Raw genomic sequence first — 25,065 nt, 5'->3', positions numbered from 1 at the left:
TTTCACTGACCGCAGTTAAATAAATATTAATATATGAGTGCTCTTGCTGGCACAACTGAAAGAAAGCACGAGCCGAGCCATATCCTGCTTGCAGTTTATTGTATTGCTGTCTTAGAAAACATATTTTACGGGGAAAAAGCTCTATTTTGCAAGACAAACACATCTTTTTCTTACCCAATTTAAAAAGTATTCTGCGAACTGTGTTATCTGGTATTTTTGGATGCTGAATGAATCTGCAATCAATCTAAAAACAGCATTATAGCTTTTTAAAGTTGCACTGGTTACCAATTTAGAAATAAAAATACCTAAACCCCTAATTTAGATTATTTGTGGGGGGTCAATACGATGGTATGGACAGTCAAATGCACTTTTTCCTGTATAAAATGCTCCCTACGTCATCTGCAAGGATTCCGGCTTTGTTATGATTCCGAGGATTTACCCAGAGTACATTGCGAAAAAGACAGAGGAACATGGCGCAGACTGAGAGGCGACGCTGAGACTCCAGGGGAAACGATATTCAAGAGGAAATTTTTGGAAAACGTTGAAGCCCTAAAATGCGAGTGTGAAATGGTCTCACTCCCGAAGTCTTGGATAATTGCCGCTGCTCCATTGATGAGTAAAAGGAGACCGGACGACCTGGAAAATTCTTGCAATTGCATCCATAAACATTTCTTTAGGACTCACAACCCCTGAGTTTTCATTTTGTGGTTCATAAAACTCACAGGTTTCATTTTATAAACACGTGGGAGAATGTCCGAAAGACATGTGCGGAAAGACGAATTCCCGCATGGGGTTCGTCGACTTCGCGAAGAACACAAAAAGGTAAAAAGACGGAAAAAGCCCTAAAGAACGTCAGTCCGTTGGGTTTTTAATTCTGCACGTCCACGCGGACCCAGGAAACGACGTGACCTACTTCATGCAAACATAATTTACTGCCAGGGTCTGCATTGGGTGTACTGCTTGAAAAACTATCAATCTGGTATTCTGAACAATATAGGTATGCACAGGGTATTGGATTGAAGCAGTGTCTGCAGGAATAGCAGAAACGAAAGTTTGCTTGCTAGCTAGTATTTCTAGAAACTTCCTTATCACGTGTTGCATCTGTTTATTGCAGTGGACATTGTTTTACTGCCCTGTATCAACTGCCTAACTGAAGCTAGTCGAATGAAGTCTGGTTCCGTGCAGTGTTTGCGTACATATGCATTTTCATGCACTGGATTGAAGCTAAGCTAGTTAGCTGATTTGCAATGGCAGCCAGCGTGCACGCTTTCGTTTGTGCCCTCTCCTGTTTCTCGGGCTACGTATCTACAACGTCAGGCAGCTTGTGCAAGAAGTGTGTTTGCTAAACATGTTTTTCCTAAACTGGTCGGTCGTCATGACGACTCTTTGTTTATAACCACATTAGCATTTCATAAATTACCATGTCAACGTGAAGACTTTCATAAGTTATGACAAAAAACTTCTCGCATTATGACAGCATAGCTAGCACAGGTGCTCGTTCACGGACGTCCAAGTAGATAGCAAGTTGGCTAGTGGATTCATTTGCGAATCGTAGGAGTTAGCTGGCAGAACTTCAAACGAGATTTTTCAACCAATAGAACTCGAGAATGTAATATAATCGAATAGGAGATTGAGAATAGAGAGTGTTTTCCTGAGCCTAAGTGTTTGTGGTCCATCGTTTTTTGGCCTCTTGTAACATGATATAGGCCTCAAAAACCAAATAGCCTGCGCAGATATTTCCTGGACAAACAGTATGGTTCGTTTTGAAGTGTCGCAACATGGTTTGGGAACTCTGCAGGAAGAGTTGGCTCAATTTTGTGAACGGATTTTTCTTTTTTTCAGTTTACTGAGAAAAAATAAATCGTAGTTTTATTTCAGGACCCTCCAATTGTCGCGTAATTTAGCGTGAGTTCGAAGAGGAAGTTTCACAAAACAGTAACTAGGTCTATACCTACCTATCGCTGGACTGAGACTACTTTTGTTTGGATGTATACTGGAGTCTCAAGTCTAATTTTCCTGAACGGTGCTCGGCAAATTCCACACAGATTCCCTAAACGATAAATCATCCAGTTAGCTCATTCTTTCCCTAATCCCAACGTCTCAGTTGGTCTGTGTAGTATGCACAAAATGGAATCTGCTCAGCACTGAAATTAATGCATTTAATATTTATTATAAATCACCATCTTCCAATATTGCGATCTTGTAAATGCTGTTTTTCTGAAGTTCAAGGGCTTAAGTAAGTCATGCTGTCATATCGGGATTTCCCACCACGATTTACCTTAAACATAGTTTGGAGTCTGAGGCAGATATGGAAATGTATTGAAATCTGACATCCACTGACAAATCAGATTTGATCAGTGGCAGGAGACGTGGGGCTTGTTTTCTTAATTCTCTCTCTGTCGAGTGTTGAGGCATTGAAACAGATGGGACCTGTCCTGTCAGCACAGGGTCACAGGGTCATGGGGTGAAGGCCAGACCTCAACGTGACTAATGTCTAGGTCATGACCTCTAGTGAGAGGCTTGTGTGTCGAGTTACCTCTGCAGGCTGGTTCTAAGCTCTCCGGTTCCCATTTAATTTACATTTTAGGGGTTTGGCGGATGCTCTTATCCAGAGTGATTCATCCAACGGCTAAACTGTGCCACTGCTGTCACTGGAGAGACCGGGCAGCATTAATCCTGGATACTGTGCCAGGGCACGCATTGTTGTGGAGATATAACAGGCACATAGTGCTAAAAATGTAGCTGGGTTTAGGTTAACTTTTAAATAATAATAATTAAAAAAATCTTCTTATCCCCAACTTTGCTAAACATTTCAGTGAAATTTAAAAAAAACAAACAAAAAAAAAAAACTAGCGAATTTCTCTACATACTACATTGCACAGAAAATGTTTTAATTGGCAAGTTAACTAGACCCAGTCTTGTTATTTTTTTTCTCCATATTTTATGAATTCAGTCACATTGGTTAAAGACTCAAAACTAGGCCACGGGGTAATCCTATCAATCCAGTATTGTGTAGTAATCCCTCGCCTACCCTCAGTAGTATAGACTGCAGTTATGTCATACCCCTTTGCATCATTTACCCCTGTGCCATGTGTGGCCAGCGCTTACAGAGGGGATCTGAAGTGGACACAGCTCAGGGCCCCAGTTATAGTAATGTGGGCAGTTTTGTAGTTACAGGGTGCTTGAAGTTCTTTATCACCAAAAACCATACCAGTACTGTAGATGAGAATTTATGCCTGGGATGTTATTACAGTATTGCTTCACACACTCCCCATGGAAGTAACCTTCACATATCCAACCAAACATGTCCCCTGGGTCCCCCCCCACCCCCCACCCCCCACCCCCCAACTCCCTGGAGACGTGAGGTTCAGTTGGCCTTCATTAACAGTGTGCATTAATCTCCTGCTTTGGCCCCGGTCTCGGGAGCTTGTTTGCGTCATGTTGTTTATTGTGGCGACAGCCGTGTTATTCCCCCGTTGGATGAGATTAGTACTCGGTTCTCAGAAACGGTTGCTGCAGAACCCCTGTGAAGCATAGTTTCGGTTTTATTTTATGCCTTGTATTTTGCGAAAAGCTGTGTTCACAATAACGCCCTATATACCAAATCTACTAAAATATAACGGATAGTACCCCTCTTACTCAGTACTTAAGTTAGCTGCGGTAACGTGTCAGTCAAAAAAACTGTAGTTGTTAAAAATGTATTTATTTTGAGAGAAAACACAATTGTTCCGTGTCCTTGTGTTTTTGTTTCAGCCGTGTTTTAGTCGCGATAATCCCATAATTGAAAAAGGAAGGCGTTAAAGAGGGCAGTCTAAACTGGCATTAAGTCACATGATAATTTCCCCATGACGAATGCTTATTTTGTCTCCCCCTATTGCCTGCAACCAGGAGTTGCATCCAACTTTAGGTCTGGCAGTACGTCCTGTGTGCGTTAGCGATATCTACCTCGTAATGTATTTTTTTTGCGAGCGCAATATAGGAAGTTCACACTGCCAGTGGAAATTAGATACCTGCTTCCTATGAGCTCCACGCTATTTTGTTCCAGGTGGACTCTTAAAATCTGACTCGGGTGCCTCTATTGCTGAAGTGTCCCAGATGGCAAGGATAATGAGTACTCTAAAGCTCAGCGCGAGTAACGAAACCCAGATTAGTTAATCTGATGAATCGGGTGTTGTAGTGCAGGGGTAAAACAAAAGCATGAACCCACACCGGCCCATTTCGGATAAGATTGGACATCTTTATAGCCAAAATAACTCTGTTCAACCACATACTGAGGTCTATTTACACTTTGTCAAGTGTGGTATCTGGAAGTTATTTTGTATATCAGTAACCTAGTTCTAACTGCAGTGCCAAAAGTGGAATGCTCATTCATTGTTGAAATGTTAGATATTTTGGTTTGATTTAATGAAGTATTTAATGGCCATATATCACACGAAAACGTATAACCAACATGTAACGTAAGGAAAGTTGAAGTTGAACTCCAACTCCTTGGTTGGAGGTCAAAAGTACATGTAGGGCAGCGTGTAACGCTACATAATTGCGCACTTGGTTCCCTCTTGTGGTAAGCAGAGGGAATAGCATGGCTCACTTTGTTTCCCGAGCTGTTTCTCACGCTTTGAGTAAGTGCCAGTTTTTCCCACCTCGTGCATCGATCGAACAAATGGACGTAAACCCTTATTAATGCGCTGGTTAATTGCTTGCGTTTTCGTGATTTCTCACCGGGGTTGATTATAGACTGCCGATGGATACGTTTTTTCCCCTTCAAGAGCCCGCCACTGCACACCAAAAGCAGACGTTTTTAAAAGAAAATATTGTTTAAAACATAATGTCGAAGTTAAAATGACGATTCAAGAAGTGAAGGCTTTGCCATTGCAGCTGGAATTAATCGCGTCGGAGGGAAATGCTGCAAACCTACAATATTGAAACGTCTCTTTCACAAGTGGCACTTAATCGATTTGCTGTGTGTTTTTTTTCTTCCCAGATGCATTTTAGAAGGTGCGTCTCTTTAAACGGTGTGATTGAAACAAACCGGCAGAATGCCTTCTGACTACAAACACTAATGAAAAGGAAAGCATTCAGATGACACATCTGTGTGCCCTTGGTAATACTGTAATGGCAAGCCGAATTTCCTCTAATTTAGATCGCATAAATGCGTCGCACAATTATGTTCCGTGTGCAGCATTGTATATAAAATTGCATATTTGAATCTAATATTTTCATAGATAATATATGGCTCCAGTTGTCCTTTTGTTTGAAACATCTGGCTGCTTGTTCATCTGCTGAATGTAAAGAGTGGTGCTCGAAAGGTCTGAAATGTCAAAGCTGTGATTTAAACGGGAAAGAGTTCCAACTCTGTTTTATTTATTTATTATTATTTTTAAAAAAACATGTGTTGGGGGAAGAAAGCTGGTGCTAAGGGGCTGTATTAGCGTTTTGTTCCTATATGGCTTTTGTTTTTTGAAGGCGCGAGTGTCAAACGCCAGGGCCTGTTTCCTGTCGCGTTTCTCCGCCAAATCCCCCTCCCCTCCCCCAGTTATAATTCCTTTAATTAAAGCGGTTTTATTCACGGGCACGCAGCTGGAGTCGGCCACTTTCCACCAGGCATCTGAGCCGGCCGCCTCGCTGGCACGAGGACCCTGCTTATTGGCTGTTGTCAAGGAAGCGAAGCACGGCCTTTGTAGCCCCTCGGAGTTTGTTGTTGCGGTGTTCTGAATGTATTAATCATTGATTTCAATGCAGGCCCGTTGACAGTGACAGCTTGCTGCCTGCATTTATATCAATTCAACTGCCCCTGTTTCAAAAAAAAAAAAACTGTGCCTGCAAGTGATGCTTCTTTTGGACTGGGGTTCTGGTCATTTACGTTGCATTTGCATTACTGGCATTTAGCAGACACTCTCTTCCAGAGTGATCTAAGCTAGACAACTTTTGCTTTTTATACATAGTATCCGTCCGTACACCAGCATACTGAAGCAATTCAGGTTAAGTACCTTGCTCAGTGGCACAACTGTAGTGTCCTACCTGAGAATCAAACCTGCAAACGGTAGGTCACAAGACCCTACACTTTATTCACCATTCTGTTCACCCATGTACTGGTGTGTGCAGTTTTAGAGATGTGTATGTAGGTGTCTTTCATTCCACGGGCTGCTTGTATACAGCCATTTATTTTTCTCTATCGGTAAATGTTGAATGTGCCTTCGCTGCCTCGGGCAGTGTTGGGCAGGTGCGGGGTAGCGTGCCCGTCCTGTGAGGCATCCCCCGCTGCCTCTCTTCCTCTGTGGTGTGCGGGAGGACTCTCCGCACCTCGTACGCACCTGGCATAGGCGGACTGCTGGTGCGCGGTTCACCTGCAGGGTCGCCTAGGTGACGGGAGCGGGAAATATCCTGGCGACCGTAGCCCTCATTTCGCGGTGACGCCAAGGCCGAATACAAGTCCCCACGTGAGGGCTCACGGGCGGGACCCTTTTAAACGGGCCAATCACTGCTGCCGATTGGCTACTCAGGTGATCTGAGTAGGTGCCAATACGAGTGCATTCGGTGTAGTGTGATTTAAAAAAAAAAAACATTATTAAATAAGTGAACTATTATTCTTTTGCAGTAGAAGGTATGTGTGCAGCAGAAAGATAAAAAGCTGACGCATAATCCCTATTGACATGTGTGATGCGTATTCCTAAATCTCAGCACCTTCCAGCCACCGACCGACGTGCCTCATCGCCGTTCCGAAGATCGACTCTCTGACGGGTTTTTTTATTTCAGTGGATTGATTTGGGCGTGCTGTCAGTAACCATGTTTTCTAATGACGAGGAGCCCTGCAGAAAGGCTTATCGCTTCTTTGGATTTTTAATCAATTCCATTTTTTTCTTCTTCTCAAAGGCAGACAGCCAGGATCATATCGCTGCGGCATTTAGATCGCACGGCTAAAAAAAAAAAAAAAGGCGGCAAACAAAGTATCGTTAGCTGCTCTGACGATCGCAGGAAACCCACGGCTTACCCCCAGTTATGGATGAGATGATCCTCACGTCCCCCCCCAGTCTTTGCAGTGTCATGTGGTGCTGTGTGTGTTTGTGTGTATGTGTGTATGTGTGTGGGTGGGTGCATGTGTATGTGTTTGGGTGTGCGTGTGTGCGCGTGCGCGTGTGTGTGTGTGCATGTGTATGTGTTTGGGTGTGCGTGCGTGTGTGTGTGTGTGTGTGTGTGTCTGTCTTTTATGTATGAGACATTTTGTCACTGTTGATGTATGGCTTTAAACGTGTGGAAAAGCCTGGGCTTCTTGACAATGCGAGAAGTTTATTTTCAGCTTTATTACACATCTACTTTTCTCTTTGTTTTATTTTTTTCCTCTGCCACCGCACTTCAAGGTGTCCTGTAGCCCACTGACTGACTAATGCTGCCTGTCCCCCCGTGTGTCTGTGTGCCTTTTTAATTGTACACAGGCTGCCATTCTGATATATTGTGAATGACTCGTGTAATGTGCTGTAAATTATTAATGCTGAGAAATAGGCCTGTCAAACAGGAGAGGGTGGGTGCTGTGTGGAATTATGGAAATTTCCACGCCAAGAGTGATCCTCTGTCTCTCTCTCAGCATTGTCTTTTGACAGATCTTGAGAGAGGGCAAACAACCGCTACACTATAAAGTAGACTACACGGGGGGTTGGCAAGGGGGGGGCCTATCTGTAAAAACCAAAAAAGAAAATAAAAAGATAACAACACAGGGACTGTTATAATCTGGATAGAGAGGTTGTGGCTCTTCAGCATTTTCCTCCTATTTTCCTGATTTGAGCACTTTTTTTTTTTTTTTTGAGCTGTTCCTTTTCATTTTTTGGCCCGTGACATCACAAAAGGTTGGAAATTCCAGGAACGGATGGCAGAGGATCAACTTGGAAAGGGTGTCAACCAGAGGACACGACGCATCTCAATATAGCCAATTATTATTGCTGAGTAAAAATATTGTAATTGTTAATGCTTTTAGCTGCCACCACCAGTGCATTGTGCTGCACCTCTAGTTTGCATGAAGTTGCATGTCTGGCAGGTTCCGCTGACCTGTGAGCTCCTTTAGAGTGTCCTGGTCTGCGTGATGGAGTCCATAGGTGTTTCCAGAAGCTTCTACGTTGCCTGGGTATCAGGCAGGCACGCACAAGCCATTTAAGAAGCCCAGTAACGCTCCCAAATGCTGCTCTGATTCGATTACATCTGATGGATTAGCAGTCTTCTTCAGTCAGCCGAACACCTTGTGATCTCATGAGCACCTCGGGCGTGAGCTCTCAGGCCATTGGCTGCATTCCTTTATTCCTTCTCTTTTAAATTTGAGATGCTGTTACCCTAATGACGTTACCCCCAGTGGTAAATACAATTACGCCAAACAAACACAGTTTGCGAGCGGAAAATAATGATGGAAAATGAGTTTGGCCTTGAATGTCTCAGAAAATGGCTCGAGGGATGTCATTGGTTATTGTGCTGGGTTCCCACATTTAGCGGATATTAGGAAGTTATAATTTTCGCAGTTGTGGAATTTTAATGTCAGGAAGCGCTTGCGTTTTAATGCGAGGCTGCAGTGGTTCCGCCCAGCCTGCAGTTCGGAAGTGCAGCATGATGGGACGGTTCGGTGATTGTTCCGGGACATTCCGAAGGACGGAGTCTGTATTCGGGCATGCCCTGTGCGTGTGAACGACTTATTAACAGCTGTTTGTTTCGATATCTCAATGACAGGTGGTCACTGGCTGTGAGGAGCAGATCCAACACTGGTGAGTACCGCCCACCTCATTCTCCTTTCCCGTTATCCGATTGGCTTAGATGATCTGATTGGCGTCTCAATTTCCCCCCAAAAAAAAAAAAATCAATAAAAGGCGGCTTTTTCTTAGCAGCTGTTCTCATGGCGAATGCCTTTAAAGGTCGAAACCTGACCGCGTCGGACTAACGGTGGCTGAAAAGGCTTTGACGAGACCGGGATGGAGGCGGTGAAAAGAGCGGCCTACCTGCTTGCACTTTCTCTTGGTTCTGTAACGGTCTCAGCTCCTCCTCTCTCATTCAGCGAAGAGCTCGTGAGATCAGAGGTGGAGCGGAAGCGCGTTCGCTGTGCCTGAGCGCTCTTCTGTCAGCGATGGCCTTGCAGGCTTCGGCAGGTGGTATCGCAGGCCTGCGCGGTGTGTCGTATTGACGCTCTTCACTATTGTCTCTAGCGAGTGGAGCCGTCACAAAGGGTCTATGAAAAGGGCCTGCGTTTGTGTGCAGCGCGCATGTTTTGATGACTAGGCCTTTGTTCCGTAGGGATTTACCAAGGGATTTATTCGCGTTTAACGGGGATGTGAAGCACCGAGCAATGTGACTGCTTCATTTGCTTTTTGCTTTAGATAACCTGTGGCCCTGCGTTCAAATCTGAAATTGACCCCGTATTCGCTAGAAAAATAAATTTGGTTGCTCTTAGCCGCTTTGCATGGGCAGGTGTTATTAGCCCAGTTGTATATTTTTACATTTGCATTTTAGCAAAAATTAGCACCTCACACCTCCGATAGTCAAATATTGGTCCTGGTGCAACAAAGGGGGGGAAAAAAAACTTTGACAAAGGTCAACTGGTCGTAAGCGTAGTGCTATCTAGTGTGCTTAGACGGTTTTTCCCCTTGTGTGCATTTGCGTTTTTGCCATGTATCTGATGCTGTTATCCAGAGCATCTTAGCCAGCCTTATTTGTTTTACATAAACTCCGTTTATAGAGATGGTACCCGGATGCTGCGTGAGAGTTGCGTGTAAAACCCTTCGTGCGGCCGCTGCTTGGCTCAGCTTTGTGTCTGCGATGGTTGCAGGAAAAAGGTGGAGGCGGATTACAGCTCCCTGCAGGAGAGGCTCGGTACGCTTCCGGATAGGCTGTCCTATGACATCATGGTACGTTCCGCCCCCGCCTGATTGGAGTCGTGGTGGTGAGTGGTAACGGTCCCGCCCCCGTGCCTGTGTGGAGTGCGCACGGGTCCTTTGAGTGTGCGGTGTGTTTTAAATGAGAGGACATTGCGAGCATTCCCCATTAGAACTGACCCATGTGTGAAGAGCTGTGATGGGTACTTCGCTCTTAATGAATCGTTCTCTCTCTCTTGCTGTTTCCGTCTCTCTCTCTCTGTCTCTTTCTCTGCTTTCCCCCACCCCTTTTCCTTTCCACGTCATCTTTCATCATCCATCTTCTTTTTCCTTCTCCCTTTCCTCTTTTTTCTCATCCACTTCCTGCCTTCTGCTACCCATCTTTTTACTCTTTCTCTTCCCCATTTCATGCTGGTGACCCCCTCTCTTCTCCCTGCATTTCTCTCTCTCTCTCTTCGTCTGTTCTTCCCTCCTCCGTGTGTCAGGTACCCTTCGGACCTCTTGCCTTCATGCCGGGGAAGCTGGTCCACACCAACGAGGTGACGGTGCTGCTGGGAGATAACTGGTTCGCCAAGTGCTCGGCCAAGCAGGCGGCGGACCTGGCTGAGCACCGGAAGAGCCGTGAGTTCTGCCGTACCTCCTGAACACACCTGCAGCTCAGCACAGTCATCACAACACACCTCCAGCTCAGCACAGTCCTCACAACACACCTCCAGCTCAGCACAGTCCTCACAACACGCCTCCAGCTCAGCACAGTCCTCACAACACACCTCCAGCTCAGCACAGTCCTCACAACACGCCTCCAGCTCAGCACAGTCCTCACAACACACCTCCAGCTCAGCACAGTCATCACAACACACCTCCAGCACAGAGTCCTCACAACACACCTCCAGCTCAGCACAGTCATCACAACACACCTCCAGCTCAGCACAGTCCTCACAACACACCTCCAGCTCAGCACAGTCCTCACAACACGCCTCCAGCTCAGCACAGTCATCACAACACACCTCCAGCTCAGCACAGTCCTCACAACACACCTCCAGCTCAGCACAGTCCTCACAACACACCTCCAGCTCAGCACAGTCCTCACAACACACCTCCAGCTCAGCACAGTCATCACAACACACCTCCAGCTCAGCACAGTCCTCACAACACACCTCCTGCACAGAGTCCTCACAACACACCACCAGCACAGAGTCCTCACAACACACCTCCCGCACAACACACCTCTCACAACACACCTCCAGCTCAGCACAGTCATCACAACACACCTTTCAGCACAGAGTCCTCACAACACACCTTTCAGCACAGAGTCCTCACAACACATCTCCAGCACAGAGTCCTCACAACACACCTCCTGCACAGAGTCCTCACAACACACCTCCTGCACAGAGTCCTCACAACACACCACCAGCACAGAGTCCTCACAACACACCTCCCGCACAACACACCTCTCACAACACACCTCCAGCTCAGCACAGTCATCACAACACACCTTTCAGCACAGAGTCCTCACAACACACCTTTCAGCACAGAGTCCTCACAACACATCTCCAGCACAGAGTCCTCACAACACACCTCCTGCACAGAGTCCTCACAACACACCTCCTGCACAGAGTCCTCACAACACACCTCCAGCACAGACTCCTCACAACACACCTCCAGCACAGCACAGTCCTCACAACACACCTCCAGCTCAGCACAGTCCTCACAACACGCCTCCAGCTCAGAGTCCTCACAACACACCTCCAGCTCAGCACTGTCCTCACAACACACCTCCAGCTCAGCACAGTCCTCACAACACACCTCCAGCTCAGCACAGAGTCCTCACAACACACCTTTCAGCACAGAGTCCTCACAACACACCTTTCAGCACAGAGTCCTATAAACAGTGGCCCTCCTCCAGGGCTGTTGCTGCACACCCTTGCCCTATTTTGATAACCTCTGCGCGGGTCGTAGTGTGTGTGTGTGTGTGTGTGTGTGTGTGTGAGAGATGATGGGCTCCCCCTTTCTCCCCCTTGCAGCTGTGTCAGGCTGTTTAACGGGGTTTAGGTTCACACCCCTCTTAATGGCGACGGCGGCTAGCGACCTGCGCGGCGCAGACAGGTGATCATGACTCAGCCTCGCGCGCTAATTATAAAAGGCGCCGCGACGCCGCGTCAGTGAATTATCAGGCCTGAGAGCCGGGAGCGCTATGGAGCAGCGGGGGGTATCGAAGTCTCGGGCGCCATTAATATTCAGCGGAAACGCTCCTCCTCTCCTCTCCTCTCTGCCCCTCTCCTCGCAGATGTTTGATGAGCTGCTTATCAAAACCTCCTGCTGCTGCTTCGCACTGGGGGGGGGGGGGGGGTCTGTGGGAGGGGGGGGGTGTGGGCCGTGGGGTCAGTTTCCAGTTCTCTGTATGTGTATTAGGCTGGCCCCGTGTCTGCCACTAAACGCAGCGTTAGGGCTCCGCTGTGATAATGGCTTGGGAAGGCCTTGGGGCGGCCCTCCTAGCGCGCGGGTCCTGTGTGCTCTCTGCAGGCTGCCCCCGGGACTTGTCTTCCTTGATGTGTGGTGAATCGTGAGGTGCGACAACTAATATTTATTCAGCTAAAAAAACGGTATCTCGTTTTTATCTGAGTTAGGCCGCAATGCCACGAAGTGCTACGAATATTGTAAAATGCTAAGCTAGCGCCACTAGGCTAGGCTTTGCACCGTCATCCATTTTATCTGCTCCTGTTCACGAATCCTTCGTTTAAGTATCTCTGCAATAGGTCAGCGCCAGGGTCTGGGTCAATCATAAAAATGACCTTCAGGCTGGATGCTGGCCTACAGCGCCCTCTAGTGAGTCCTCCCCCGCCCCCCCCCTTTCCCCCACCAAAGTTTATGCAGTTAAACCCCCCGGTGGAGCAGTGTCAGTGAGCTGGAGTGCTCAACCTGAATCGCTGGGGCATTTATCCAGCGGCGCTGAAAGGATATGCTAATGCCGAGCTCTGGAATCTCCGGATAAGGGTCCGCCGGCAAACAAACAAACAAATAAATAACCACGGCGACAGAAATGGCGGGCGGAGCGGTCCGAGGAGCCCCCGCGGCGAGATAACGTTGCCGCCGCCGGCGCTTCTGGGTAAACGCGGCTGGGAGGAGAGACGGGGTGCCGCTTCTCGCCCCCCCCCCCCCCCCCGAGTCTCGACGGTCAAGGTCACTTGTAGGTCGAGTGTGAGAGGATTTCCGCCCTCCTCTTTGGCGGTTTTTTTTGGCGGCGGGGTCTGGCTTGACGGCCTTTCGCGGTCCGCTTCGCGCGCTGAGGCGCGGTTTAAAAGGATTCCCGCAGCACGCGCTGGCGATTAGGGGGAATAGTGCTTGCGCGTCTGTAATTTTTTTGAAACGGCAATTTCTTTAAAAGCCTACATGTAATTTTCGGCTCAAAAGGCTGTCATAACTCGGTGTAAATACCAGGGAAATGTCTCGGGAGATGGGCAAAACTCCCACTGTTCTTCCACACTTCATTTGCATTGACAATGGCACCCCCACCCACCCCCGCATCCCCTCCCCAGAATGTATTTTTAATTTGAGTTTTGTTTTGTTTGACTTTGACCTTCTCTTTAAAAAACCTCCATTGATGAAAGCTGGAATTATTTGTGTGAAGTGATGTTCCCTTCGCTGTCGTCTCGGTTGGAGGCTGTATCAGCCTGGGTCTGCTGCAGCACAAACAGTCCTTAACCTTCGCCTTCTCACTGACACGCAGACGCACGCAAGAGAGCGCACGCAGACGCACACACACACTCATACATGTATTCACACATGCACACACGCACGCTCACACACACACACGCTCGCACACACGCTCACGCACATTCACACATGCACGCATGCTCACGCACACACTCACACACGCTCACGCACACACACGCTCGCACACACTCGCGCTCACACTCGCACACACGCACACACACACTCACACATGCTCACACACACACACACGCTGACGCTCACACTTGCACACGCACACATGCACACACACATGCTGACACACACACACTCACACGCTCACGCACGCTCACACGTACGCCCCAGCTTTTTAAACAGCCCTAGTTCTTCCCCCCCTGTTACGCGCTCACGCTCGGATGAGATCTGTCAAACAGCTCCTTCAGTTATTAGGCTGTCTGCAGATGACCTTTTCCCCAATCAAAGATGTATGACTTAAGGGCTCAGATTCTCCATGGCAACGGGGGCCCTGACTCGCCGCCGTCGCCGTGGTGAGGGAAAAAGGTCTAATTGTTGCTGAAATTTAATGATCTGGAGAGACATCGGGGGCTGCCAGGTTTTTATGAACTGTTTATGCTGTCATTTTTCTTCCTGTAACGCGGCTCGGGCTTAACCCCTTCAGCGCCGGCCGGGCTGATCTCGGAATCCTCAGTCCCACAGTCCTGTTACATTTCTGAAGAAGCGAAGCTGGTTTGGGCTCTTTGGCAGTGTGTAATTAGGGAAGGTGTGGTACCCTGGTGTAATTAGGGGAAGGTGTGGTAGCCTGGTGTAATTAGGGAAGGTGTGGTACCCAGGTGTAATAAGGGGAAGGTGTGGTAGCCTGGTGTAATTAGGGGAGGTGTGGTACCCAGGTGTAATAAGGGGAAGGTGTGGTACCCTGGTGTAATAAGGGGGAGGTGTGGTACCCTGGGTGTAATAAGGGGGAGGTGTGGTACCGGAGTGTAATTAGGGGAGGTGTGGTAGGTACCCAGTTGTAATAAGGGGAAGGTGTGGTACCCGTGTGTAATTGGGGGATGTGTGGTACCGGAGTGTAATTAGGGGAGGTGTGGTACCCAGGTGTAATAAGGGGAAGGTGTGGTACCCGGGTGTAATTGGGGGAGGTGTGGTACCCGGGTGTAATAAGGGGAAGGTGTGGTACCCGTGTGTAATTGGGGGAGGTGTGGTACCGGAGTGTAATTGGGGGAGGTGTGGTACCGGAGTGTAATTGGGGGAGGTGTGGTACCCGGGTGTAATAAGGGGAAGGTGTGGTACCCGTGTGTAATTAGGGGAGGTGTGGTACCCGGGTGTAATAAGGGGAAGGTGTGGTACCCTGGTGTAATTAGGGGAGGTGTGGTACCCAGGTGTAATTAGGGGAGGTGTGGTACCCAGGTGTAATTAGGGGAGGTGTGGTACCCGTGTGTAATTGGGGGAGGTGTGGTACCCTGGTGTAATTAGGGGAGGTGTGGTACCCGTGTGTAATTGGGGGAGGTGTGGTACCCAGGTGTAATAAGGGGAAGGTGTGGTACCCGTGTGTAATTGGGGGAGGTGTGGTACCCAGGTGTAATAAGGGGAAGGTGTGGTACCCTGGTGTAATTGGGGGAGGTGTGGTACCCCGGTGTAATTGGGGGAGGTGTGGTACCCCGGGTGTAATAAGGGGAAGGTGTGGTACCCCGGTTGTAATTGGGGGAAGTGTGGTACCCCGGGTGTAATAAGGGGAAGGTGTGGTACCCGTGTGTAATTGGGGGAGGTGTGGTACCCCAGGTGTAGGTGGAGCGCTGTAGGTACGCCTGTTCATAATGCTGGCAGGACGGCAGTGGAATTCTCGCAGATTATAATGATGAATAGCCAAGCTTCCTTTTTCATTTTTCTTTTAGGTTTTTTTTTCTTCCCTTCTCCTCCCTCCATGATTCATTAGATTCACCCCTGGGCCTCTATTTAAATATTTAAAACAAATTAGCTTTTATGTTTATATATCAACACGCACGCTCTCACACACGGGCGTGCGCGCGCACACACACACACACACACACACACACACACACACGCATACACACACACACACACACACTCGCACATGCTCGCACACACACACACTTACACGTGCTCGCTCACAAATACGAACCAACAGTTTTTTCTGTTCTTAGTATTCTCAGTCTGTTTACGTGAAATTTTTTATTCTGGAATGAACTGCTAGTTTTTTTTTTTTTTTTTTGTAGCTGCTTTATACATTTTTTTTATTCGTTATGAAAATGTAGTTTGTGAGAACTAATGAAACATTTCCCAGTATCATATGCCAGACTTAAAATCTCAGAACAAATATTTCCGTTGGAGCTTAAACATTATTCAAAGGAAGACGAGGCGAACTTTTTAAACGTAAAAGGGTGCTTCCGTCTTTTCCCGCGTCGCTGTGTTTACCAAACGTCATGGCAACGTATTCTTCGTTTCCAGGGGACGTTGTGTCCCTGCCGCGGAGGCGAATCGATCTGTACGAATGTGCGACTCTCTCTGTTAGTTAGATTCAGCAGAACGGACCGTCCATTTTTGTTTTGCCTTTGATTCGGCAGCTGCTCGCACAAACGATTCGTTAGCTGTGCACCAAATGACTGTGAACGCATTTAAGCGTTTCTCACAGGCACCCCTGAATGGAGTGACGTACGGTTTAAGGTGAAGTCCCGTCCTACACGTTGGCGGGTGGTGAAGTGATCTTTAAATAAAATTATGCCTGTCAGCAGAACACGTACCTGGCCTGTAATTACACGTCCAGCCGAAATCTGCCCGGCAACAGATGCAGCTGAGGCGATGCGAGAGGGAGACTAAATGCTCTGTGCGGTTTGAGGCCACAAACTTTGGAATATTTTTGTATTTCTTTTACCCCCTCGTGGCCGTGTTTGACATGGCTGAATGGGAGCGAGGTGGTGGGAGGTTGATGGTTGATGGTAAAGATGTGTGTGTGTGTGTGTGTTTAGGCTAACTTTTTTGCCCTCCGGATCTTGAGAATGAATTTCCTCTGAATTCCATCTGTCCCGACTACGTCACTCACACCCTCCTCTCCTTTCTCTCTCAGAATTTCTTTCTGTCTCTCTCTCTCTCTCTCTGTCTCTCTCTCTCCGTCAGTGCCTCTCTGTTGCTCTCTCTCTCTCTCTCTCTCTCTCTCTCTCTCTCTCTCTCTCTCTCTCTCCGTCAGTGCATCTCTGTTGCTCTCTCTCTCAGTCTCTCACTCCACTTTGTGTCTTTCTGTTCTCTGCTCGCAGACGTAAGGAAGACCCTCGATGACCTGAGCAAAGTGGTGAAGAACTTTGAAACCCGTGCTGGATTCACTGAAGATCTACAAAAATTAAGTGGCGTAAGTTACACCTGCAGTAATTCCGTAATGATGTTCAACCCTGACCCCCCCCCCCCCCATTCGAGCTAACTGCTGCTCCCTCTGTCTGTCCCCACTGTTCATGTCTGCTAATCTTCTGCTAATGGCTGGATTTTCTGCTCAGCCTTTATATTCCTGCTATGTAGGGTAGGAAGAAAGAGCAGGCTGCTCAATAAATAATAATAATAATAATATTTCTATGGCTAGGAGCAATTGAGCAGCTTCCATCCAGTCTGAAAAGGATTTATGTGAATAATTACATGTGAATAATTAGTCATTTGAATGTATTACAGGTTGAAGTCAGTGGTGTGATGTTTTCAGTGAGTTGTATGATGTCACCTCTCTTGAGTATAATGCGGTTCCTCTCCTTCAGGACAAGGGAGACTATGTGGACATCAGAGAAGAGATGAAAGATGGAGAAGAATCCCTCACAAAAGGTATCGCTGCACGCCATCCTGCCCGCCTGCCCCCCCAACCACCCCCTTCCCCCCCCCCAGCAGCGTCCCCCCCACTGCTGCTCAGATAACCAGCCCAGAAATGAAATTAACGGACAAAAGTCGATTCGCAAATTTATAACAGCGTAAAAGCCGAGAGCGCGGATTTGAGTTAATTACCTTCGGGTCCTGTGTGATTTCAAACTCTGCGTGTCAGTTTTCAATATCCACGCAAGTGTGCTAAGCGCTTTATTAAACGTTGCGGCATGATCGTTTTTTTCAGACACTATAGCACGTTGTACTATAGCTTTACCTGTAACTATTTAGCGTTGCCTTACAGTCAGTCTGAAGAGGGAACAGTGCAGAGCTCTCAGATTTTTACCACAGCCTTTATGTGACTTTGATGGTAGCCACCCACAGCTGAGCAGTCAAATCAGAATAAAATACGACGTGTTTGTACAGCACATTTCACGACTATCATTTGTCAATTTACAGCAAGGCTCTGGCCTAACCCCCCCCACCTTAAGCTAATCTAGGGTGACAGTGGCCAAACTCTGTAGGTGGGCAAATGGAGCACAACCTCAGGACGAACCAGCCAGTCTCTCTGGGGGGAGCCCATCCTCACCTGGACGGCTCACGGTGTTGTTTTCAGAGGGACTGATGCGTGCAGCTTTTCCCGAAACGTTCAGGTGTTTATTCAGAATGAGATGTGGGATGCAGTGGAGGGGTGCTGGAGGGCCCTGGTAAGGCTCTGTCCTGTGACACTGTGCCTGTCAGATCAGATGATTTGTTTCTGCTGTCAATCATGTTTAAAAGGGACGTGTAGAGGAAGTGGCTTCACCCTTCCACTCAGCAGCTCGATATTCTGATTCAATGTGATTGGTGGTTGAAAAATTCTGACCCGCCCCCTCCCCTCCCTTTTCATTGGCGGACTGATTGCTCAGGGGGTGTTGCCAATACCACGATAATGAGTGGCCCTTATAAAGTAGTTGGATGTTTTTATTAATTTAACTTTCAAACAGTTCACTATTGCTGGTCTGCTGTTTAATTTTTATATTTTTATTGAACGTAAAACTTAAATTCGAAAGCGATTAATCAATAATTAATCTGAGCCGTGCGCCCTGGTGTAAGCAGGAAGATGAAATCATTTCCCATAAATCTTTGCGTAATTTGTGGACGCGATAGGAAGTGCTCGGTCACGGCGTGTTCTCTTACAGCGCTGTGTTCTCGTACGCGCCGCCCTGCTCAGTGCAGCCTTTCCTGCGCAGAAACGGGAGGGAGCCTCTCTCACAAGGACTCACCCTTGACTTTCACACAAGGCGTGTCACCCCTGGAGTGCCCTCTACACATAGAGCCCAGCAGACTGTGTCTGTGTCTGTGTCTGTGTCTGTGTCTGTGTCTGTGTCTGTGTCTGTGTCTGTGTCTGTGCGTGTGCGTGTGCGTGTGCGTGTGCGTGTGCGTGTGCGTGTGCGTGTGCGTGTGCGTGTGCGTGTGCGTGTGCGTGTGCGTGTGCGTGTGTGCGTGTCTGTTTGTGGGTGTGTCTCTGTGTCTGTCTGTCTGTCTGTCTGTCTGTGTGTGTGTGTGTGTGTGTGTGTGTGTCTCTGTCTGTGTGTGTGTGTGTCTCTGTGTGTGTGTGTGTGTGTGCATGATTGTGCGTGTGTCTGTGACTGTTCTGTAAACACATGCAGACACATACCCAGTCTAGAGACCTGTTTCTGTCTTCATTTCCTGCTGGTTCCTGTATATTCTGGCTGATTCGTACTCAAAACACTGATCACAGCATCGGAGAATGTGTGTTTCAGTGATCGGGGACCCCACTGTATCAATCAATCAATCAGTCAATCAATCAAATTAGATTTATTTAGCGTTTTTCACAGCAATTGTCACAATACGCTTCACAGACAGCCCCGGCCTAGACCCCCACAGGAGCAAGCCTAAAACAACAGTGGCTAGGAAACACTCACTGTGTGTGTGCTTTGCAGGGAAGAGGCGGCTGGCCCATAAGCCCTTCTCTAAGCCCAAGGTGGAGGACGTGCTGGAGCTGCCGGAGGAGGAGGAGGAGGAGGAGCAGGAGGAGATGCAGGAGCAGGGGGGAGGTGCTGGGGGCCGGCGGGGAGTTCTGTCTGAGGAGGAGCTGTGGGCCCGGCTGGACGAGCTGGAGGCGCAGGAGGAGCAGCTGGATGAGGAGGACAGGTACAGAGAGACGCACACACACACACACACACACATCCATGCACGCACGCACGCACACACGCACGCACACACGCACACACAAACATACAAGCATGCACGCAGGCACGCACGTACGAACACACTCACATACACATCCACGCATGCACACACACACATCCACGCACACTCACCCATACACACACCCACACATCCATATACATACACGCACACACACTCACCCATACACACACACACACACACGCGCACACACACATGCACGCACACACACACACACGCAGTGAGGATGTCACAGGCCTTAAGTAACGAGACCGTCGAATGCAGAAGGTAGGAATGGAGCAGGCATGTTTTTCATTCGGCCCGGTGGAGAACGCGCGCGCCTCCCGTGTTGGGCTGCCTGAGAGATGAACAATGGCTGGAAATCTGTGCTAAAATAAGCCTGGCTCTGTGCTAGCGCTCCCAGGCCGAGCCGCGCGTTCGTTTCCCAGGCCGCGAGCCCGCGGACGACGCGGCTACAGCTCGCCCGCCTGCTCTTTGATGCCGGAGCCCGGCTCCGTCCGCTCGTCGGTGTTTACGGAAGCTCTTCCTCTGTCATTGTCCCGCTCCTCTGCATCATTGTTTAACCCTTTATTTCCGTCTCCCTCGCTCTGCTTGGAAACACCTGTGTTATTTTACCGTTTTTAAATGTTTTTTTTTTTCCTCCTCCTCCCTCAAACCGCAGAACGTTCGACACCGCCGACATGAACGGGGAGGACACGACGTCCTCCTCCTCTTCCTCCGAGGAAGAGAAGGACGGCGAAGGGGGGCGCCTGACCAACGGGCTCCACGGCGACGAGGGCTGGCCCCCGGAGGATCGGGGTGACCCCGGGCCCCTGCCCCCCCAGAGCAACGGGACGGGTCAGCCGCGCACGGACGGGGAGGGAGAGGAGGAGGAGGGGGAGGATGAAGACGGCGAGGAAGAGGGCGAGGAGGGAGGCGTGCCGACCATCTACTTCTGTCACACCAAGGAGCCCAAGAAGGTGAGCCCTCCCCCCCCAGACCGCCAATCCCGCTGGGCCGCTCACCGTATCCCCGCTCCGCCCCCCTCTACTGAGGTTCCATTCGTTTTAAGGGCCGTTTTTGACATCACCCACGAGCATGCTGGGAAGCGCACTAAACCAGGTGCAGAAGTCACCTGACCTGCGGACATCGAGCTCAGTTTAATTTCAGCGGGAGAAAAGGAAGAAAAATGGGAAGAAAAGCGAATTAATTCTGAAAAAAGGCTTCTCTGCCTGAGGGTTGCAGTTTAAATAAATTAGCGCTTACCTTAGGAGGGTTGCCAGATAATTAGGCGAAATCATTAAAACCTGAGCACTTCACTTCCCCGGTGTGCATTCAGTGATGCGGTGTGAGAAGCCTGGCGTGTGATCTGGCCTAAAAAAAGACCGAGTTCTTCTCTCCGCTGACCCTCTTTCTGACTCTCTCCCCCTGTCGCCTCTCCTCCCGTCTGCCCCCTCTCTCTCTTTCTCTCTGTCTCTCCCTCTGACCCCTCATCGCCTCTCCTCCTGGCTCTTTCCCCCTCTTTCTCTCTCTGTCTCTCTTTCTCTCCCTCCCTCTCTCCCCCTGTTGCCTCTCCTCCTGGCTCTCCCCCCTCTCGTTCTCTCCCTCTCTTCCCCTGTCTCCTCTCCTCCTGGCCCTCCCCCCCTCTTTTCCTCCCTCTCTCCCTCCCTCCCTCCCCAGGTCAGGATCAACACGGGGAAGAACACCATGCTGAAGTTCAGCGAGAGGAAGGAGGAGGCAAAACGCAAGAAGAAGAACGGCAGCAACCACGGCAACGGCCACGGCCACTCCCACCACGAGCTCTCCAGGATCAAATCACCGGCTGACATCTACAGGTGATTTACACCTGTCACTCATCCTACAGGCCACTCCCTCATAAGCTCCCCGAGATCAAATCGCCTGCTGATATCTACAGGTGATTCACACCTGTCACTCATGATATAGGCCACTCCCACCATGAGCTCCCCAAGATCAAATCACCGGCTGACATCTACAGGTGATTCACACCTGTCACTCATGATATAGGCCACTCCCACCATGAGCTCCCCAAGATCAAATCACCTGCTGATATCTACAGGTGATTTGCACCTGTCACTCACTCAACAGGCCACTCCCCTCACAGTTGGGGCGGTAGCTTTAAACAGGGGGTGTCTAATCTTATCCAAAAAGGGTGTAGGAGTTGAATCAGCTGTGTTAGCGCTGGGCTAAAACAAAAACCTGCAAAGGCCCTTTTTCGGGTCAGATGGGGGTACCCCTGGTTTTAAATGCTGCTGCTCGTCCTCTGGTGTCGGTGCTGCGGCTGAGTTTAGCCCCTGGGGGCGCTAGCACACGCACGCTAACGCCCCCCGCTCTGTTGGCCGCAGGGTGTTCGTGGACGTGGTGAACGGCGAGCTGGTCCCGCGGAAGTCCATCCTGAAGTCGCGCAGCCGGGAGAACAGCGTGTGCAGCGACACCAGCGAGAGCAGCGCCGCCGACTTCGAGGAGCGCCGCGGGTTCGGGCGCGCCCTCAGCCACGACGAGGGCGCCCACAGCGACACCAGCGAGGGCGTCTCGGAGCAGGACAGTCCCACGGGCCGGGCCCCGCACTTACTTGCCCACTTTGAGGTGACTGACCCCGCCCCCTTTCACTTACCCGCCCACTTTGAGGTGACTGACCCTGCCCCCTTTCACTTACCCGCCCACTTTGAGGTTACTGACCCCGCCCCCTTTCACTTACCCACCCACTTTTAGGTAAAGCTACTTTTGCATTTATTAGTGATGGCAGCCTGTATAGCTGAAACCCAGGGTCAGCAATGGCTTCCCTCTGACCTTCACTGCAATAAGGACAAAAGAGGGTCCCAAAATAAATACAATGTCTTGTCTTATTTTCCGTGCGTTTCAAACAGGCATTTTCAGGGACGGTGGTTGAGAAGGACCCCGGGCTGCCGTCGTCCATTCCTCACCTGACCATCTCCCCGCCCGCGCTGCCCACCATCCCAGAGAGGAAGTGTGAGGACCTGGCCCCGGAGGGCCCCCAGGGGCCCCCCAAAAGGGTCTCCAAGTTCAAGGCCTCCAGGGCCAAAGTGATCATGTGACTCCCTCAAACCCCGCCCCCCCCAAACCCCTCCCCCCTCCCCCGGGTTCAAACCCTTTTTAGCTTTATTTTGTACTGATACACTTTACACTAAGCAGGTGCCATCCTTCTTCTCTCTAGCTCCTCTCTTTTTTCCCCTCCTCCTCCCTTTCATCATCACTCGAACCCTTTTCTTTTAAGTGGTCTTGTAGCAGCGAGCTTTGTGTTTCTCTGTGGCTCCGTAGCTAGCTGCCCGTCGTTCGCGGTTCTCCCCCCCCCCCCCCGTGGTAAGGGGAGTCATGACAGCGGCGTTAGGTGACATCACCTGCAGTAACATAGGGGCTAATCCATCTTCAGCGATCCCACTGCGGAGGTGCGCTTGCTGTAGAAGCTTTACCTGTGCCAGTCTGCCAGCAGGTGGGAGGGGTCTACTTTACAGGTGGCCAGTCTACCTTAGGAGCCACGCCCGCTACTGGCCGCGCCCGTTTCTGCAGCATGACCGGCAGATCCAGGGTCAGGCCTCCTTGGTGTATTCAAAAAGTGATCATTTCGTTGTAGTGTTGAATCCTTTTTTTTTTGCCCAGGACTACTGGTAACCCTCCCAAGTGTAGGCTTGTGGTCGGCTTGTGGTCGGCTTGACCACACTCGCCTCACCCTTTCGCACACCGGACTAGCATAAGGGGGGCGCTGCTAATTACAAAGACTGGCTGCTCGGTGATCCTTAAACGGGTGAGGAACGCTAGGCTCTATAGACAAGCATATGCCTTCACATGCTGGGTTTCAGTTTCCTCTTGGTAAGTCAGAGGGGAAGAAGTTAAGGACGCGGTAAGTCTAACCGAGCCCCCGGTTTGAAGGGGGGGAAAAAAAAAATCTTTGCTTTCGCCACTTTTCCTTGCTTTTTCCTTTGATGTGTGTCTGCTTCAGTGATGTGCCTGTTTCAAGCAAAGATATTGTGCTTAAAAAAGTGCTGTGAACTTGAAATGGGAAGAAAAATAAACGTTTTTTTTGTGAAGACTTTTCGTGGCACGTCTGGTCTTTTTTTTCTATCGACACTTCTGGGTCGCGTGCTTTAGTAAGTAGGGCCTGTTTAGCCTACATTCTGTGAGTTGCAAAATAACCTTTTTTTTTTGGAGAAACTGCTGTCTTGTTTACAGACAGGGAGTCCGTACGAACGTGTTTATTGGACATAGAACGGGCTCATATCAGCCTTGTAAAAAAGCATTTAGTGTGTGCTTTATAAAACCCGCTAAACGCTTTGGAGGTTCATTTTCCACCGCGTTCAACAACTAAACGATTGAGGAAACGACATTGAGGACGGAGTGTAGCACAGTGGGTAAGGAACTGGGCTTGTAACCGAAAGGTCACAGGTTCGATTCCCGGGTAAGGACCCTGCCGTTGTACCCTTGAGCAAGGTACTTAACCGGAATTGCTTCAGTATATATCCAGCTGTATAAATGGATACAATGTAAAATGCTACGTAAAAGTTGTGTAAGTCGCTCTGGATAAGAGTGTCTGCTAAATGCCTCAAATGTAAAACGAATCCCTTGAGATGCACCGGTTTGAATGTAGCAGTTTCTTAGGCAAACTGCAGACGCATTTCTCAGCATCGCCCTGCGCGTACCCTTTAATACACGAACCGTCACCGACAGACACGCACGCTGACTGTGGAAAAACCCGCTGTCATCACCGGACGTGGCTGAGAGAGAACACGGCGGAGACAGACTCCGTTCCGACCCTGTCCCCGTCGCCGCCGACTCGCCCGACGACCTGGCGTTCGCTCGCCCGACGACCCGGCGTTCGCTCGCCTGACTGGGCGCCGCCGCGCTCCGCTGGAGACGAACCCGCCCGGCCGCTAAAACCCCGCGGTTGGTTGCCGCTGGTTACCTCCGCCGGCTCCGTCTCGCCGCTGCGTTAGAGACCGGCCCTGTCGGGGCTCCGCGGGTCCGCTCCGCAGCCAATGGCAGGGCTCGGCGCGCCACGCTGACGCTGCCGTGGAGTTCATCCGGCGACAGGAGGAGGAGGAGGGGGGGAAAGAGGCGGGGGGAGAGGAGCGCCTTGTCGCAGGTAGGGGAAATGACATTTTCGGTGGCGGGTTGGACCTCCCTGCGCAGTCTGTCTTGTCCTTACTTGACCTTGCGGAATGAGCCAAAAATACGTTTTATCTGGGGGGGGGAAACAAAAGGAAAGAAAAAAAAAAAAGTCGGCCTGCAAAGTAACGGTTCAGTGTGAATGGATTCCATCCTGTGTTGGCTTATGTGCGCTTGTGTGTCTTAAGATAGGTGGAAAGGTATCTTAAGACACACAAACGCTCATAAGACCCCTTTCTTCTCAAAGGTTAAAAGAGGTAAAAGTCCACTAGCCTTTGGTTGTAGGTCTGCAGCCAGTATGTAATACAGGTCTAAAGCTCTCACCGAGTGGAGAATT

General features: G+C 49.5%; 1 protein-coding gene across 1 annotated transcript; it reads left to right on the top strand.

The window, feature by feature from the left end:
- The first annotated feature begins 434 nt into the window (after nucleotides 1-434).
- Nucleotides 435-23,655, top strand: uri1 (URI1 prefoldin like chaperone). Its single transcript, XM_035418859.1, has 11 exons — nucleotides 435-822; nucleotides 8,704-8,738; nucleotides 9,794-9,872; nucleotides 10,325-10,460; nucleotides 16,817-16,908; nucleotides 17,300-17,363; nucleotides 19,343-19,553; nucleotides 20,272-20,569; nucleotides 21,270-21,424; nucleotides 21,953-22,193; nucleotides 22,475-23,655. Exons 1-11 carry the CDS (start codon nucleotides 751-753, stop codon nucleotides 22,661-22,663), a joined length of 1,572 nt encoding a protein of 523 aa, XP_035274750.1. The 5' UTR covers nucleotides 435-750; the 3' UTR covers nucleotides 22,664-23,655.
- The last annotated feature ends 1,410 nt before the right edge of the window (nucleotides 23,656-25,065 follow it).

This window comes from Anguilla anguilla, chromosome 5 (assembly GCF_013347855.1).
Source record: "Anguilla anguilla isolate fAngAng1 chromosome 5, fAngAng1.pri, whole genome shotgun sequence".
NCBI lineage: Eukaryota > Metazoa > Chordata > Actinopteri > Anguilliformes > Anguillidae > Anguilla > Anguilla anguilla.
This window is presented reverse-complemented; position numbering and strand designations above follow the sequence as displayed.